General features: G+C 35.4%; 1 protein-coding gene across 1 annotated transcript in view; it reads right to left on the bottom strand.

Moving 5' to 3' along the window:
* LOC136854674 (fat-like cadherin-related tumor suppressor homolog) overlaps window positions 1-19,296 on the bottom strand; it is a 723,114-nt gene that overhangs the window by 20,623 nt on the left and 683,195 nt on the right. The window contains 4 exon segments of the mRNA XM_067131274.1: window positions 2,928-3,095; window positions 3,509-3,532; window positions 4,994-5,245; window positions 9,059-9,142. Of these exon segments, the coding sequence (XP_066987375.1) occupies window positions 2,928-3,095; window positions 3,509-3,532; window positions 4,994-5,245; window positions 9,059-9,142 (528 nt within the window).

Here is a 19,296-nt window from a genome sequence, read left to right as displayed (position 1 = left end):
AAGTCCTCATAGATTCTATTTTAGATTTTCTTAGTAATGAACTAATCCATCATGAATTACCTCTACCTGTAAGTCATATTATTTCACTCACTAGGTTGTGCATTTTTGATTGTAAGTTTATAGTCAATGGTGAATTGTACCAACATATATTTGGTATGGCAATGGGCAACCCTTTATCCCCAGTCCTCTCAAACTTGTATATGGAATTCTTTGAAAAATATTTACCTAATATCATTTATATTCCTTTAAAGTGGCATAGATATGTTGACGATATTTTAGCTGTTTTGCCTGCTGGTATTGATGTAAATGATTTACTCTCTAATCTGAATAACCAGGTACCATCCATAAAGTTTACTTAAGAATTAGAAAAAGACAATTGCCTCCCTTTCTTAGACGTTTTAATACATAGAGAACCATTTCAATGCAAACTCAGTATTTATATGAAACCAACCAACAACTTATGCCCATTTTTATTCAAGCCATCACCTTAACATCAAAATATCCATTTTTTCTTCTATGTTTTTAAGAGCATTGCGCATTGTCAGTCTCCAGTATTTGGATCAAGAAATCGAATACATAAGAAAAATAAGAACAGATTTATGTTACCTCCACATATACTAGATATTTATTATAATATAAAGCCCACAAAAAGTTTTATATTGAAAGTAACATGGAGAAAGCAACCCCCAAGAATCCCCAAGAAAATTCTTAGCTTGCCTTATTTTAGTGGTTTTGAAAACATGAAATCGTTAATAAAATCTTTTAATGGCAACCTCGTTTTTTCCTATAATAACACACTAAAAGGAATGTTAATAAAAAATAGTCCAAAGGAAAATAACAACATAATATATTAAATTCCATGTTTGGACTGCCCCTCTTTTTATATCTTAAGTCGTTGAGCCTAATCCTTTGTAAAATCTCTTAAATATTAACCCTGTTTTGGTAGGTCTACTAATTCTTCAATTGTGTAGGATTCCAGGTACATATGTTTTCCTTTTTCCTTTGTAATCCCCATCTGTCGTTTATACGAGCTTTCTTTGTAAACTTATTTTAATATTTCTTCAGTCTGCTAAGTAAAGGACTATAAGTCAAAAGACCTTGCGGTACTCCATTGTTTCTCTTTCCTTCGTGGCATTGCCTTTATTTACATATTCATCACGTTCCATTTTTCGTGATTCAGTTATACACACACACACACACACACACACATATATATATATATATATATATATATATATATATATATATATATATATATATATATATATATATATATATATATATATATATACTCGTATATATATATAAATTACAGAATTCCATAGTCAGTATTAAGCTCCCATCTCTACAATTTGCAGAAGAACGTAAAAACAGAATATATCAGCAAAATACGTAATACAAGGAAGAACCGAGTGACTTTCATTTGGTCTGGATGATCGAAGAGATTGTTAGCCGTCACATCGAGTGAAATTATTAAGAGCTGCCTAAGTCAATAAAAATATTCAAAAGGATAATGGAATTCTAAATCTTCGCGCTTTTTAGCACAATCTCCTGCAATTTACTGCAGTATCTAATAGGTAATTTCAACTTCCAATGCCGATTTGAGAATTAAGTATAGCTAAACATTACACATATCCTTCGAAAACTTTTAGCTTTGATATAACCAACGAGACTTTAGATCACACCGCTTGTTTCATCAACACTTATAAATACAATCGTCCACTTACAAGCTTGTGCGCATATATCATACTAATATGCAAGTAAAATTCAATGAAAAAATCTTATATGATCCTAGTTGTTTTAAACACAAAAGAGAAATATACTCTAAATAATCACAAATTTAGATGGATAAATACAAAAATAAGATTCGCATATAGCACTTGCTCTGAAGTTTGAATTAAATATACTGCAAAAATATTCAGGCAAAGTTTTGATACAGGTGGATTATCTTATATAAGTTATGCTCAAAAGCATTCAAAAGCTCAGAATGTAACAGATTCGCCAAAAACAGAAGAAAAAAAATCTTTCCTGATGCCTCTCAAGAATTTCACTAACACTACGTCGAAGTCAAGGAATAAACATGGCGAACACACCTTGTTCGCATCCTATGGGATGCTTACTCCTTTAATGGCATATATTTTAAAAGTCGAAGACTACAGTATTACAGCAATATACCTCCTCCAGTGCGGAACACTCCTTGGTTACGAATATCCTCGAGAAAATGGCTTAAATTCGTACTACACAAAAAGGTTGCAGTAACAATGAAGAATAAGCTCAAAACAACATTTAGCGTAAAGCAAATTTTTCCAATTGAACAACGAAGAGAAAGTAAGAGTCAAGAAATATTAGTTTCAAAGCGAGTCGTTATGAGGATTTTCTTTAAAGTGATTAATTTACATAAGATAATTACAGATACTGCAAATTGGAACATTAGGAAATATTGAAGTCAAGAGCAAAGACTCGTATTTTATAATATGTTCTAAGCGTGTCAATAAAATAGGTTAAATAACATTATTAAACTCACCGCTCTCCAAATTCTACACGTTGCATAAAGTGTACAGATATTCCGGTGTCTAATTTTTAATCAACAGGCATGACACTTTCAACGCTAAAATTACTAGTTTCTGAGTGATATCGTAATGCCACGAGGACCGATGCAGTAATTATAAAACCCTGAGAAGGAGTAGAATGGAATACGAGGATTTTCAGGCCAAAACCCTGACACTGGGACCCCCCCAAAAAATAAAATAAAAAAAAAATGCTCGCAGTTTCATAAAGAAAAGCCAAAAGAGATAGAAAGTGTGAAGATGCAGGAATGAAATGTAATAATTTTAATGTTGTAACCAGAACGTTAAAGGGATAAACAGACAAAACGCAATAAAAAAAAAACACAAGCAAATAAATGACTAATGAGTGGTCAGGCTCACCTGACAGGAGAGGTTTTCCTTCTGTGAAATCATCGTCTGAGACGGGGCCGTCTCCTCCAGGTAGCAGCAGCAGATCTGGAGTGGCGGCAGCGCCCACCACCTCCCCCGCACCTTCGTAGCTCAGCAGTGTGCGGGAACCACGCATGTCGTAGTCATCCCACAGGTATTCTGTCGTTGGGCACAGATTAATGACTGGATTTTGGAAAATGACTCATGTTATTTTTTAAACTCCCAGTGAATTATGCCAACTAAATGTACCATGCCTGCCATGCCCTTGAGGGCACACAAAAAATGTTGGTTAAATTCAAACCAAACCAAGTAAATCATGCAACCAATAACTAATTTTAATATAAAAACCAATTGTTCATGCAGGTTTGTAGCACACTGATGCTAAAATTTACTAAAAGCTATGCTACTACATTTACTTGAAAACCTCTTTAAACAAACCAAAACCCTTAGGAATTTAAACCCAACGTATATAAATATATATTTATATTTTTACACTATTATGGAAACTACTTAGTGTCAAAACTGATAATATATCTATATAGCAATATATGAACACTGGAATACATAGCTACCTTTTTTCTTGGCCTGAGTCGGAGCTGCATATAAGGAAAAACAAAACACATAAGTTAATCTGTCATGAACACTTGTGCGGTTTCAATATGAAGAAAAATTATTAACATTATAACAAACAAAACTCTCTCCTTCTGAGACATGGAAATTAAAAAGACTGAAATCATAATTTGAAAATTATATTTCTCAAGAGAATGTTGAGTGTAAAACAAAACATTTCATACGAGATATATTTGTTTTTCGGGGATGTGTATAAACAGATATGTTGAAAATATATTTACAATCAGTGTACATACACAAACAAGAGGTAGCATCAGTACACCGCTACAGTGAAGGAAATATTACTTCTCAGCTGAACATGCTCCAAGGGAATGCAAGTCAGTGCCCGTAAGCGGGCTTTTCCTTGGTTACGTGTACATCTAAATGTGTGTACATAATCTATATACACACACATATTTACAGCACACACATACATATACAGTATATAAAATATAAAGACAGTTAGTAATTTTATTATACCAAAAAGCAAATGAAAATATAAAATCAAATCATCAGCAATACGGGGTCTAAAATCGGGAATGTTTCAAAAGCAAAAATATAGGAGATGCAAGTTTGGACACAACTAATTCATGCAGGGAGCCAGAAATCTATAAATCTTATCATTTTCAATCACAGAAACATTGTGACTTCTCACACACCTATGTATAATTTCTGTCAAGAATTCTTCATTTTCCATAACTAAAAGTGAAGTCATTATTTCTACCACATTCGTCTATTCCTGAGCAACTATTACTGTTGATATTGGTGAGATGACCAAAATGATAAGAAACAAGAAATAAATTAATTTTAAAATTCTGTCTACAAGACTATGAAACATACTGATTTATGCAAATCACTGGTCAATGTGATTAATTAAATTAATATGTGAAATAACACGGCCTTCAGAAAAAAAAAAACATAAAACTCAGCAAATGAATGCATACGGACGTTTACGCCAATCTCCTAAGAACTATTCGAGTTAGTTACACTGTCATCATACCATACTGATAAATACAGCACTGAAATGGTGTTAAGATGCACAGGGAGCTTCCTTAAGGAGTAAACGAGGAAAATCAAGATATTAAAAATACACCACGAGTTCGTCATTAAAACCTTTCAGATCACTTCATAAAACCGTTAAGTAGAACGGTTTGGAGAGAGAGAGAGAGAGAGAGAGAGAGAGAGAGAGAGAGAGAGAGAGAGAGAGAGATGGCCTTTATTAAATGCATTGTTAGTAAAACTGCAAAATCAGAGGAAAATATTACCTAAATCACTGAATTACGGCAGTCTGCAAAATTAGTTTTTAATTACAAAATCGGGATTAAGCGGAGAATGTCAGGAAAGAAAACAGACGGAAGAATGAAAGAGAGAAAGAGAAAGAGAGAGAAAGCGAGGGAGAAAGATAAAACTCTTTCTTATGAGACGAAATAACCATCACCTAAACTTACGATATCCCGAGGAAGAAGGAACTAAGCGACCGTTTTTCCCACAGACCCTTATCTGGTGTGGGACCTCGGCAGCGGGTGACGTAAGTGTGGGAGTGTTGTGGGAGGGAACGGTAGTAGCAGTCCCTTCGGGGTCTAAGGCGATCACCTCCAAGGGCGTCCCCACATCTCCCCTGCCCCTACTACGACCCAGAAGGGAAGCCGGGGGCAAGGGGGGTACGGCTGGGGGCGATGACCCACAAACACCGCCGCGCACTGTTACAAGTCAGACCATGATATTCCCCCATTCAGTATACACAAAATAAAAAAAAATCCAAACCCAACATTTATATTCATATTTTAACCTCTTAACTCAATTCAGTTCGTTCTCATAAATGTAAACTAAGTAATAACTCAAAAGACCTTATGAGTAAAATATATGTTCAACAACAGACATGCAAAAACAGCCTCTCAAAATATCACATGTGGAAGTCTGAATGGTGGGATATTTTGAAATGACAATGGCATCCTATCATGGCAGAAGCGTCTTTCATCATGCTGGTAGCTGGATGACTCTGAGAGCAGTATTAACCACGGCTGTTCAGTGGCTTGCCAGATCAATCATTCAGATAACAATGATTCCTCCATGTATTAGCCGGTCGACCAAATTTGCATTCACATGATCCAAGGATCGTGGCCCTAATAATTCCAACAGCTTCCACTTAATTAGATGTACATTGTTTTTTTCAGTACATTTAAAACTTTTTTAAAGTTTTCGGTTATTAAAATACAGTATAGCGGCTGTGTCGTAGCATACGTGAAACATGATGGGACATTGCCGTAGAATCTTTGGAACGAGCATCAACTCGAAGGTCGTAACTATCACGGAAATAGATAACGATAAATATCCTTTAATATGATATGAAATTCCTATTCATTCAAACTTCATGAAAGTAAATAAGAAGAAAATAAATGACACCTGCAACATCACTACCACATATCCATCATATATGTTGAAACACTGAAAGGGTATTACCATATACCAGTACGTTAAAAATTTATGGAAGGACTATGGTTGTACTTGCAAGCATGAATGCATACACATACACAGAAGCATACGTGCGCCAATAAAACACCAAAGTAACAATTCCATGGCACAAAATAATATTCGACTAATGGAATCTTATTTAGAATACAAGGCACTAGATTTTGCGTACACAGCAGCTCGACATTCCAAGTGAACCTACTTCTTTAGATACCTAAAAACCTTTTTTAAGTTCAAATTTAAAATGGGCCTACTTGTTTACAGCAAATTACATGTCATGTTTATCTACTTTCTAAATTACCTTACTTGATTACATTCCCCATTGGTACATTTAATGTCATTCCATATCACACTACTTGTTTACAAACCCAAAATGTTTATAGAAAACGTGATCTGGTAAACCTGATTTAAAATGACATATATATAGAATAAACAAGCGCAGGCGCAAACCAGATGTTTACAGTTCTTCCTCTGGACTCACAAGGCCCGTGTTACAAATTCCGACAATGCCATTATCTGTAATAGGCCTGGGCTCCCAAATCCAATTCTGGAGCGTCCTCATCCACTTAAGAGCTTTTCTATCTCATTTTCCAAATCATTCAAGTAAATTCAAGGGCTATAGACATAAATTAACTAATTCCCCTGACAAAATTGGGGATTTAAGCCTCATTCTCTTACCCCCTAAACTTGATCGGGCGAAGGAAATTGTTTTTCGTAGGTCCAGGGCGATTACGAAAAGTAATTCGCCTCATAATAGATAACTTACAGGACGAAGCCAATACAACCTGTGATCGTTTTCTGTTCTACAAATCGGCGATACTTTTTTATTCGTTCAAGATGAAATAAAGTTAATTTGAATGAATACAGCTTCTAGGTTATCAGTGGTTAAAATGTGTCATAATTAGCTTTACTCGTATACAATGGCTTATTAAATAGGCATATTCAGGCATAACGGGACTATTTAGACGGCAAAGCAAAAATTTTGAGCGCTGTTGAAGTTCAGTCTTAAAATGTTTGAGATATGTAATGAATTCATATATGAGGTAATGAGGCAAAATTTAGATCACTTTGTTAAGTTACTCAAGTAAAATCAATGAAACAAAGTTTCCAAGAAAGAAAATCATAGAAACTTCTTTTTCGATATCTAATAAAAATCATGTACTGTATATCATTTTCGATTTTGATTGAGCTCATGAAGATATATTTTAGACAGTTTTCCACTATTAATTGCCTCAAGATTTGTCTAATGAGAAAGTGTGCTAAACCTTCTAATTAGTTTTGACCGCATATCAGTAATTAATAATAGAATGTTATTTGACTGTGTTTTGTTAATTCATACAAATGAAGTCCAACCCAGATTTTTAAAACCATCTCTTATATACATATTAACACAATGTTTGCACTATTCAGAATTAATAGGATTTAATTTACTGTGTCAACAAATAATATTCTTAGTTCTTTCATATATACAACTACAATGATGAGAACAGCCCACCTGGGTTCGAGGTGGAAAGCTGTAATTTATTTTAATGCACACAAAATTAGCTCATATCTATAGAGACGAAATAAGAAGACATTTGGTTAGTAAACAAAGCTCATTTCTTTGAAGATTTCAAAGAACTAGTGAAGTTCTTTTGACTATTATGAGTTAAGCGAAGGATTTCTCTTTTGTTCGATTCTTTATCATTTTCAAATGGAGCAAATTTCCTCAGTTCTATTTTCCAGGAATTCTAAACGATGTTTAATAAGGAGTTTCGTCAATAAACGTACAATTATTCATTCCGTTTCTTCTTAGTTCATATAAGCAACGATTCCCTAGTTTTATATCAAATATATAAGAACCTATTACCATCTTCCAAGAACGGAAAATAATGTGACGTGTGATTTATCCATCTGATTACAACTCCAAATGAATGTCGTTTTTTAATTCTTTCCGTTTTCAAACTTTATATAATATCTTCTGCTGCCAATACTTATACGAATCGATTTATTCAGACATATTGAATTGATACGAGCAATAACTAGAATGAATTTATTCAGACATATTGAACTGATACGAGCAATAACTAAAGTCTGTTGATTCAGATCCAAAATCCTGACTAAAAACCGACGTCCAGTTTAAAAATTACAAAATAAATTCTTTTACCACATACCTCAGATCCAAAATGAAAATCAGTTTCGTTATTTTAATTAAAAATGACAATAACGAATTCACTTCTTGCAGAGCTAGAATCGGGTCATTTGTTAAGTCAAATAACTAATTAGATCAGCGGTTTCTCATCACTGAATATCTGCGAATGAGGCATAATTGAAAAGCAAATATGTAATGGTAAGTCATATGACATAATTAACGAAAATGATGTAATCCTTATCACAGCAACTATATTCCTTTTTAAAGTGCACTGGACGAAACCATTTTGCTTTAGATTCTTTGAACATTTTAAAAGGTATTTCATGAATTTTCTTACACAACTTTAGAAAAAATTCCTTAACTGACGCAAATTCATTAAAGGGAAGGAAAACTGACGGATATGAAATCTTAGGAGAACATATGTTTTATCTGTCGACGAATCATGCAAATTGGTATTTTACAGCGGCTACACTGAAGTCGGTTAAGACTGTTACTAAACAGACGTGCCACCCGAATACTTCAGCTTTATATACAGATAGACACGCACCTTAAATACCAAACCGTTGATTCTGATATGTGATGTTAGTTTCGATATTTGTATTAATCGGGACATTCCTACAACTTTCCTTCTGTACTGTTAGCCAACGGGTAATGTTATGCATCCTTACAGCTAAAGTTCATTCACAGGATGCGTTGAATTTATGTTGCCCAAACTCGATGCCAACGTCTTTGCACAAGAGCACAGGCCCAATCATCCAACATTAAATGAGTGAGAGAGTGATAATTGAATAGAATTTCACAAACACAACCAAATATACAGGATAGTTCGACCATCTTCCTCACAGACGGCAAACGGAAATGAAGTCCATTAGGATATAATCAAAGGTCAAATCAATGGAAAGCCATTTCATACCTGAGGAACCGTCCGAAAAGGTGGACTGCTGGGCGGGCGAAAGGCGACTCTCATCCACGCTTGTCACCAGGTCACAGCTTACATCTGCACAGGAGGAGATCAGTTAACGAGGCTGTCACTTGGAACATGGGATGATTAATAACTTTCACGAAGCAGTCCTCGCCTTAAAAATATACGAACCAATCAAGCATTTACATGATGGAAAAAATGAACCAAGACTTTACGGGAAATAAAGATATTAAATATAAAACAACATTCCGTAAAAATCGTAACATTTAGAAAATGGTACAGAGTAGACAACGTTGCCTAAACGATTATTGAAAACAAAAACATCGGCACAATTAGTTAAGTCAATGGCATGGTTCAAGGAAAATATCTGAAAACGATTGCATTTAAACGATATAATTTTTTAATTATTATAACAACCTTACATGGCATTATATTTACATGAAAAATTTATGAATCATCTAAAATAAATATCTGAAAACTATGCAAGAAAGATTTAAAATCCTCTTATAACCGAGGAATTATATCACATAAAAAATCTAGAAAAAAAGACTTAGAAGACTAAGCACTAAATACATGGCATACACACGTCAAGCTAGAATATATCCTTTCGAAACTGACCGGAAAAAACACTTACAAAACAATAAGTCACTTACAGTAAAACGACAGGTATCTACCAAATAAAAATAATGGAGTAATTATAGTTAATTGGTAATGCTGTTACACAATTTTAAAAACAAAGGAAATAACATACACCATTATAATACTACAGACAATAAAACAAGGTAAAACAATAACAGAATTGCAGTCTCGTAAAGGAACAAAAACACTTATGCAGCTCATATTCAACTAATCGTAGTTTATCTACAAATAAATATGAGGTAAATCTAAACAAATGGCAAAACATAAACAACGTGGCGTAAAAAATGGCACTGGTGGAGTCCTTGCAGTCCCGTTACTCCGCCTGTGGCTTCCTTTGATGGGACAGGCAATCCTGCAATGAACACTGAACATAACGTAGGCAAAGCTACATAACTAAATCTGTATGAAAGACAAAAGTTAATTTAAAATCTATTATTAGAGGTTAAGTATAGACAAAAGTGAACATTTTGCAGAGGAAAAGAAGAAACAATCAGTATTTGAAGTACGATAAGATGAAAGGTGAAATATTAGCAAAAGTAAGTACTGAAGAGAAAAATTATAGACCTGTCAAATCATTCAATGTTCCGGAAAAGCATACATTAAATCGTTACCATCAGTGACAAAAGTCCTTGAAATAATACAGATATAGGGAAGTTCCAATCATAAAGTCCATTTTAATTGCACAGGAAAGGAGAAAAATCCTTATGTAAATATTCTGAACTGTCAAAATATTGACATAAGGAGGAAGGCCATGCCAGATGACTTGTCAAAGAAAGGTACAGTCGGATAACTGATGTGTATAAAAAATTTGTAATCATTTAGCTCTGAAAGGAAGTCCAGCCATATAATTCAAGTTTGAAAGGAAGTTCAGCCCAATCATTTCCATTTTAAGAATATCCAGTCAAATTAGCTGCTTCTGCAGGAACGTCCGGTGAAACAATTCACTTTCGAAGGATGCCTGATCAAGTCATTAACGTTTGAGAGATGCCTGGTCATATTATTCACACTTGGAGGATGATGCCTAGTCATCTTTCTCGTAGGAAGGTCACACCAAAATTTCAATCCCCAAAGTTTCAAGATAAATTCTGTCATATCATAAAAGATTGTAGAAAAAGACTACAAAAACAGTGAATTCTGAAATAAAGCATACCAAGTCGCAAATGTTTAAATGAATTCTCTACCAATACAATAACATTTGAAGGAACGACCATTCAAATTAATAATGTTTGAAGTGAAAGCAAGGCAAAACCTTCTGAAATAATTTCTGTTTGAGCGAATATTGTATAAAATCTTTGATATCCAAAGGAAAATCCTCCCAAATATCTAAAATTCATTGTAAACCACCCATGTTTGCAAGAAAGTCCTGCCAGAACATCAAGTGTGAAATAAATTCCAGTGAAATCCTAACTTTTGAAAACTCAGTCAAATAACTGGTATGAAAGAAAAACCCTAGAGAATCCTCAAAAATTAAAATGTCTCATAATATTGTCAGTATACATACCGGTAACAACAGTCATTACATAGGGAATAACCTGCAAAAGTGTGTAACAGTGAAGGGAAGATTGTCTCAAATTGTTTATGTCAATTCAGAGTCCTATCAAAGTAATAACATTAGACAAAGGACTTAGTATTATTATCAACATGAAAGGAACGCGGCTGCTAAAGACACGCCTTAAACAAGTAACATTAAAAATGTGTCCTTCACGATTCATTAATATCGAACCAAAGTTGCAAGGTTAAAGGTAAAATCTGGAATCAATAAGAAAACAAACGACGGAAATACATGTAAATGACTACTGCTAAAGGGGAATCCAAGTCAAACATTACTGAAAGGGAAAAATCTATTATAGAAAATATGTATAATCATAGGTTTCATCCGTTATTACTGGTGAGACTGAATGGCCCACATTCAACCTGAAGGAATAGCTTTCTCGATTTGCTTTAAAGAAATATTGCAGTTGAAAAGAGCATCCAACTGAAATATTTCTGGTTAAGGGAGAGCCTTCTAAATCAATGGAATTAAACGCAAGGCTCTATTATGTAACTTGAAATAAAACATTACTACGCAAATGACAGCACTTTTACGTCACCCATTTTAAAATTAAGTGTCAAATATCCAAACATAGAACACCAAGTCTCATGGAGCCCTACTAGAGTCAAGGTATGAATATAATTAATTAATATTAAAATTCTTATTAATGATCTCCACCTCTATACACTCAAGCTGAAATAAAGTCAAAATAATGAGAATCTGAAACCGAAACTATATTTCATTTTAAGCAAGACTTGCACTATTTGTCATCCATTTCTTTTTTAGTACTTGGCGCTAAAGGAAATGATCCGCGTTAAAGACAGATATATCTTATATGGATTTTGTGAAGAGGAGATGTCTCTTCAAAAATCGCAACCACGTTCTTTGAAGTTGCTGATTCTGCATGACAGGGAGAATTAACTTCATGGAACAATCATCTGGAACCAATCCATGACTTAAATTACTGCAGAAATAATAGGGGATTGTCAAACAACCGGAGGGTATGAATTATGAGTTCATTAGGAGAAATACGTCATTGCTCCTTTCGTTTAACTGTTGTTATCATAAAAAAGAACAAATAATTATGCATAAACATATACGTATTATGAGGTATAACCAAAGAAATGAACTAGCAAATATTATGATTTTACCTATTTTCTTTCGATTCCTTGCTGAAATTAAGATTGAACATCTGGGTTTTATAGCTGCTACAACTCAGTTTGAAATAGTAACCTTTCTCCACCTGCCTTTCAGAGGAATCCGAAATGGTAGTCCCATCACTACAAAGACCACTGAAATCAATAATCTCCAGTTTCTTAGAAAAGCCTCCGATTCCCCCGGGGCCACAGGAATCACAAAAGGAAAAGCAAAAATGAAAAAAAAGAAGAATATCGTAACAAGCATTATCCCTCGCGAAAGAGAATCAAAGAAGAGTTTTGGCAGAATTTTTAACATTGGAATATACCGCATCAAAGGGAACTAATTCTTTGGTTCTCTGCCGTTCTTTTGTTAACTGGTCCAGCGAGACCGTTCGTATGATAGAATTTACCGAGGCTTTTAAAGATATTGAAAACTGTATTGTGTATTCCATTTTGACAGCGAATGGAGTTCGTAACGCTCCTCGCTTGAATGAGTCTGAAACAAGGGAAAAATAAAAACTTTATGGAAAATTCGTCTAGCATCCTTGGCAGCGGCTTATTTTTGTGTAACGAAAATGATCAGGTATTTACACTCTCGCTTATTTTTCTCCTGCCACACCTTGGCTTCCATCTTCTTTGCTTTATTTCATCTTTTTGTCCTTCATGCAAAGGCACTTTGTCTTATCAGCAAACTATTCTTATTAACTATTCATCAGCCGATCCTATTTTTCAGCCGCAAATTAGCATTTCTCTCTCTTTATTTTTATTTATGTTCTCGCTCGACACGTTCGCTGAGCATAAGATTTCCTGCATCCACACATCAGCTTTGTTGAAACCACCATTCGTTAGGACTCATTCCGACGGTTCTTTGGCTGCCCATTTTTCTCTGTGGAAGACAGTATTCGTCGGAATGTTCTGCTGTCCGTTTCTTACCTTTTAATGCCAAGCTTTGGAACTCTTCCTGCTTCCGTTTTCCCACATTCCTGTAACTCTTCATCCTGTCCCTATCTTCCATTTTCTTACCGATTTCCTTTTATTTCAATTTTATTTTCAGGACACTGGCTTCTGAATTAAAAGAAAACCTATCTGTCATATCTGTCTACCTTCTTGATGCTACAGTAGTTGGTGAATTTCATTAGCTCTGTGATCAGTAAATGAGATAATGCCTCTCATTTTGAATCGTACCTTTCAATCGATGCTGCGCTTTCATATCAATACGTAAATTACAAAACTAGATGCTGCGAAAATATTCTGGGCTGAGATATTCAAACGGAAAAGGATAACCAGCAAATGGCCGTGAGAAAAAAATATAAGAACATAAATTAGAGAGAGTACCGAGGTGCTGCCGCCTTTGACACTGATCACAGAACCTTCACTCATTCAGTGTCCCTATTTTTTTGGCTCGCAAAACGTTCGACTATTTAGACTAGAAGCAATCCAGGTGAGCTCCTGAGCCTCTCCTAAGTGTCATTCGTTCATGTTCTAATTTCGCACTTCCCACATGCCTCCCAATGGAGGGGTCAAAATATATCGCACGATGTTGAATTTGAAAAATAAATCCGAATTTCTTATAGGCTATGGTTTAACTTTGCTTCCTTAAATACAATATTTCTTCAGATCAGTTGAGGGTTGGTTTAATTTCTATGACAATACATTGCATCTTGTGAATAATACAACCTTGAAAATATTCGAATTTCACACCGGCAGTGCAACTTGATCTAATCTTTATTAAGGCCATGAAACAAATATATGCAATGCTGAGTAAATACAAGTCCAGTTAATACTGATCACATATTAGTATTGCAATTTTCACTCGCTGGTACACTCTGTTAAAAAACAACCTGTACCCAGCGAATCATCTACTACCATATTTTTCCAAGAAAAATAAGGAAAAAACTCCGCATCGGAACGCAGAAAATCATAAGTTCCCAAATTCATATAAATCAAATAATTAATTCACTATCACAAGAGGATCATTCTGACAGCACCTTTTAACCAGAAACTGTATTTTACCTTTCAACACTCAAACGGCAATGCTGACCTTCAAAAACTTGGTTACAACCCCGCTGTCAATGAAAGAATCTTTTCCCTTAATATTACCAGAAACACTAATGGATACAAGACGGTCAATCACGCATTTTGCTCCAAGTCTATGAAATGGCGAGAATGTATTTCCTTTGTAGAATTTTCCTTTCCGAGAAACTCGAAACATTTCCGCGCGATTTCCCACCTCTGTTAGGACAGTTTTCTCTTATTTGTGCGCTATTGTGCGAACTTGGGGAGGAGTTTTCGGGCGTCAAGCAAAAATTCGAATGCTTCAGCACTTTTAATTACATCACCGCAATTTACATCGTCATAAAAGTTCGCTAATTAGAAAAGTAAATACTGGGTAATCCTAATTTAAAGTTTAATGGGTCAATTATCGAATATTGGACGGCGTTATGTGGGTCATCGTGTCAAACCACCTCGACAGCTGTGGCGCTTTTGTTCATGTCAGAGATTCTTTCTCTCTAAACGGCTTATGCACTGAATAACAAGGCCTCTTTCTCTCTACGAAGATTATGCATTAAACATACGATAAATAGCGTTGTTTCTACCAAAATATACTTCAAGCAAAATGTTACTTGCTCACAGCAAGAACGAACATTAATTACAATGTCTTTTTGTTGCTACACAAATACGCTTTAAGTAAAATGGTTCCTTTCTATCCAGAATAAGCGAGTGTTGTTACATAAAAAGGTCCCTTTGCCTGAAACGATAAAAAATTAAAATGTTTATTTTATACAAAGACTATGCGTTAAATGAAGATCTCTTCGTTTTGTATCAAAACTATACAATAAATTGCGAGGACTCTTTGCTTCTTCCAGTACACATGCAAATATAAAGGTCAAGCTCTTGGAAATTCTATAACTATCCAAAATATATAAATGCACAATTCAAATATGCAATATGCCTAATAAATTCAACATAACAATAATGAATGTAAAGTCTAATAATCATACTGAACAAACTTACTGAACAGTAATTATTATACTGAACAAACAGCTATTCGGTTTCAACAGCTATTCAGTTCCAAATTCTGTCTATGGAACTCGGGAATGATGTTTTATCCTTTTTTAACAAAAACCTACGTGATGACTTTCATACCAACCTCCACGGGAGAATGATAGTGCTTCATTATAGTGTTTGCCATTGTCTTTATGTGAAAGGGTTATTCAGGAAATACCTCCCACTCAGCTGCGATCAACATCCCCTTATTTAGGCACTCGTCTGCATAGGCACATGATGGATTACTATCTAAAACCACTGACACTTCTTAAGACGGAAATACTCGTGCAGCACCTTCGAATACCTTTGGGAGAAGCAATCAGTTTCAGAATGATCTGGCTATCTGATTCATGAGCATCCATCCTCTTTGGAGGATGGATGTGGCAACGTAATATGATTTTGGTGTCCTTTTAGGCGGCTCCAATTTTAGACGAAAATGAGGTTGGCTAGAGCCTTGAAACTTCAGTACATTTATGGACATAATAGAAGTTACTAAAGTGACGAGAAGTTTTCCTTGTAACACTAGAAGTTTCCTTTAAAACATTACTGCCAAGTTTTTATTTCTGTACATATAAAAATTTGATTAGGAAACTTATCACACTGGCATCACAAATAGTCAGTCAAACAATAGACTGAAAAATTAAAACGCGACGATGACCTTTACGTTTATCAAAGCAACGCCAAAGACCCTGTCCATGTGATAACGACAATTCTTTCCTATCAGAAGCTATTCAGACGGCCGTTATTTCTCAGTAATCTTCCCACTCCACTTGAGAATTTAATTGCGTGACTGAACATTAGCGAGTTGAAAAAACCAATGAACTCTTTAGTACATAATATTCAAAGACCTTGCCATGTGCATGTTGTCTTTTTACGGCCATATGTAACTATACTCCATTGCTAACTGTTTTCAGGATACCTACTTAAACAAAGAGGCAAGTTAAAAAAGATCCTGAGACATTAAACATGATTTGAAGCATTTTCCCTATTCCCGAACGTCCCATAAATTTCCAATGAAAAAAAAAAAGGAATTGAGGATCAGGCCTGTTCTTTCAGAACCTTTCAGATAGCATTATGAAATGATATACTGCCACCTAAGGAAGCAGTTCTTATTACTGTAATATGTGAAAACGCCGAATAACTCAAATTGTGTAGATGCTTCTTTTCTCTGTTGTCTTTTCCGCAAAGCACTTAAAAACAAAACCGGTGAATAAAGTGGGTAAACTGCACTGTTACCCTTCTCTCTAAATTGTCCTTTGTCATTAAAAAATAGAACTCGGTCAAAAACCTATTTTATGCATGGTGCGCTTGGTTACGATCTACTGGTCCCCTACTGACCTCAGCTGTGAATTTGTAGTGGATGGCACCCAAGGAAGGATGAAAACATGGGAATAGAGCCCCCCCTTCCACAGAACTACTGTAGTTGAGAGTCCGAAGGCCGAAGGGTAACACCTAGGGCTTTCCTCAACCATTCTCCCCGGCTGCCGACCACCACAGCTCATTAGCTGTTAGATATATAATTCAGCGAGATGAACGGAGTCACGCAGAGATTTTAGGAACCTACCTGCCTGCAGAAACCGGTTTTAAATACCCTCTGTGTACACAATTACTTATCTATCATATGAGAGTAGCTAAACAACCACTGCTTTTGAAGCAGTTGATAAATAAACAATTTATAGTATGGAGAAACCAAAACGAAAATTATCCTTCAAAATTAAGAGGCAAAAGCATAGCAGAAATGACTCTAAAACAAACGACAGTAATAAATTTTATCTTTCCAGTTACTTTTAAAAGGTTTTCCAAATTCCTGTTCAATCCTGCAAGCCCATTCAAGTTAACAGAAAAGTATAAAGTTCCATTGTTAACAATTAAAAATATAAAATTGTTATAATTGCATTGCACATCTAAAAATAAATGAAATATAACAGTAAGTGTATGCCATTATTTCGATGCTTCACAAATTTGAAAGTCTACGATTATATATGAAAATGTCAACTAACACAGAGAAAAGTTAGGAGAAAATATGTAAGTTCCCTCCAAGAATTGAAAACTTGAATCTCATATCACTTCATAATATCAATCAGGCCGAAGCCTATAAATTATTCATTCAAATCAGTTCTTGATTTCATACTCCAGTCAGCTCGCGTAATGAAGAGAAGCATTAGGAATCTCATTAATAATAGATCAGGACATAACTGAAACGTGTGTGTTTTTCCACTCTTCAGTCTCTCCACGAGAAAAACAGCACCTGGAGAGAGAGAGAGAGAGAGAGAGAGAGAGAGAGAGAGAGAGAGAGAGAGAGAGAGAGAGAGAGAATTATTCCGTTGTCTTTACTGAAGAGGCAAACATTCTACAAGGAATCAGCGAAGCTAAACTGACAGAGATGGAATTCAAGCCAAAACATTTAAATGTTTTGCAATGGAAATAGATTTTTTGATTTCGCCAAAATCAAAATGATCTGATATTGAGTCAATGGCCGTGGCAAGTGAAGCTGTCAGCCGGTATTTCAAATCCAATTTGGTGCAAAATGAACTTCCGGTGGAAAATGATATAACGATGGCCGAAGTACCAGTTACGTTCCAATATTCTGGAACTATTTTTCTACTTTCGTTTCTATTTTTTTTTTTTTTTGTGCACAAAGGCACATACAGAGCTAAATTCTACAAGGATAGGTGGCCTAAATACATATAAAAATATTGGTGCATCATTAATTAATATTGCATTTATACGAAAGTGGAGGGAACCATTCAGTACCAGAACTGGCGCAGTAATATTCAAGAAATTACTTCCTAGAATCAAAAATGATATTTTCATAAATGCAAGGCAGGATCCACAACGTTAGAGGTGACTAAAAAAAATGAGAGCTATGACCCCGAATAACATGTCACATACTTACCATTAACCTCCCGGTATCTATGTGTTTCAGAATTTAAGCAATATATTACTCCACAAAAGAAACGCCTTCACTCAGATCGATGAAACCTATAAAAATCCGCAGAAGATTGAAAAGACATCATCTTTGAGACGCATGCCCTCAGACGAACGTCTCCGCTTTTCATCTTTACCCACACTGTAACCTTAAAATGTCAGTGGGTTTCCTCCTGATTTACATTCTCTCCCGTGGGGGTACTTAGCTACCGAGCGTGTTAATAGAGAGAGAGAGAGAGAGAAAAAAAAAAACAATCACACAAAAAGGTTGATCGTATCAGCGTTATTTCCAAAGGAAATTTCACGTAAGAGGTAATCAGGAAAAGAGTGCGAGTTACTCGCTACACATTCATCAAAGGTTAATGGTTCTGTGCATCCCACAGAGGGACGAGAAATGAAGACGACATAAAGGGAAGAGGTGAGAAATGGGCCCGGGAGATGGTGGGGAAGGTGAGGAAAACCAACAAAACAAGAGCAGCGAAAGACATGAAAGGCACACGTCAACACGAACACGCAAACACACACACGCAAACACCTCGGGGGCTTTCCAAAGCAAAGAGCCCTCTGCACTTTGTCGCGAGAGGCCGTCTCATCTCCCCTTGGCTTGCAAGCTTCAGGTGGAGGGAGGGTTCAGGTGTGCGGTGAGGCTGGAGGCTAATATTGGTATTAGGTGGTGATGTATATCGATTTTTTCATCAATACAGTCAGCCACCTCACAAGGAGCTTTTCCAGATTTTTACGAACACTTTCGTATCTTTTATGTCTCCTCTCGTCTCCTCACCACATATACCCACACGCGCTCACGTACACACTGCGTAAGCTTACTATCTCAAACTAATACTAAAATACAAGTACGCATGTATACACATAAACATCCACACACTACATATATATATATGTCTCTATATATCTATATATATGTATATGTATATATGTATTTATAT

The sequence above is a fragment of the Macrobrachium rosenbergii genome, chromosome 29 (assembly GCF_040412425.1).
Source record: "Macrobrachium rosenbergii isolate ZJJX-2024 chromosome 29, ASM4041242v1, whole genome shotgun sequence".
In the NCBI taxonomy this organism is placed as follows: domain Eukaryota; kingdom Metazoa; phylum Arthropoda; class Malacostraca; order Decapoda; family Palaemonidae; genus Macrobrachium; species Macrobrachium rosenbergii.
Note: the sequence above shows the minus strand (reverse complement) of the source record. Positions and strands in the feature narration are given on the sequence as shown.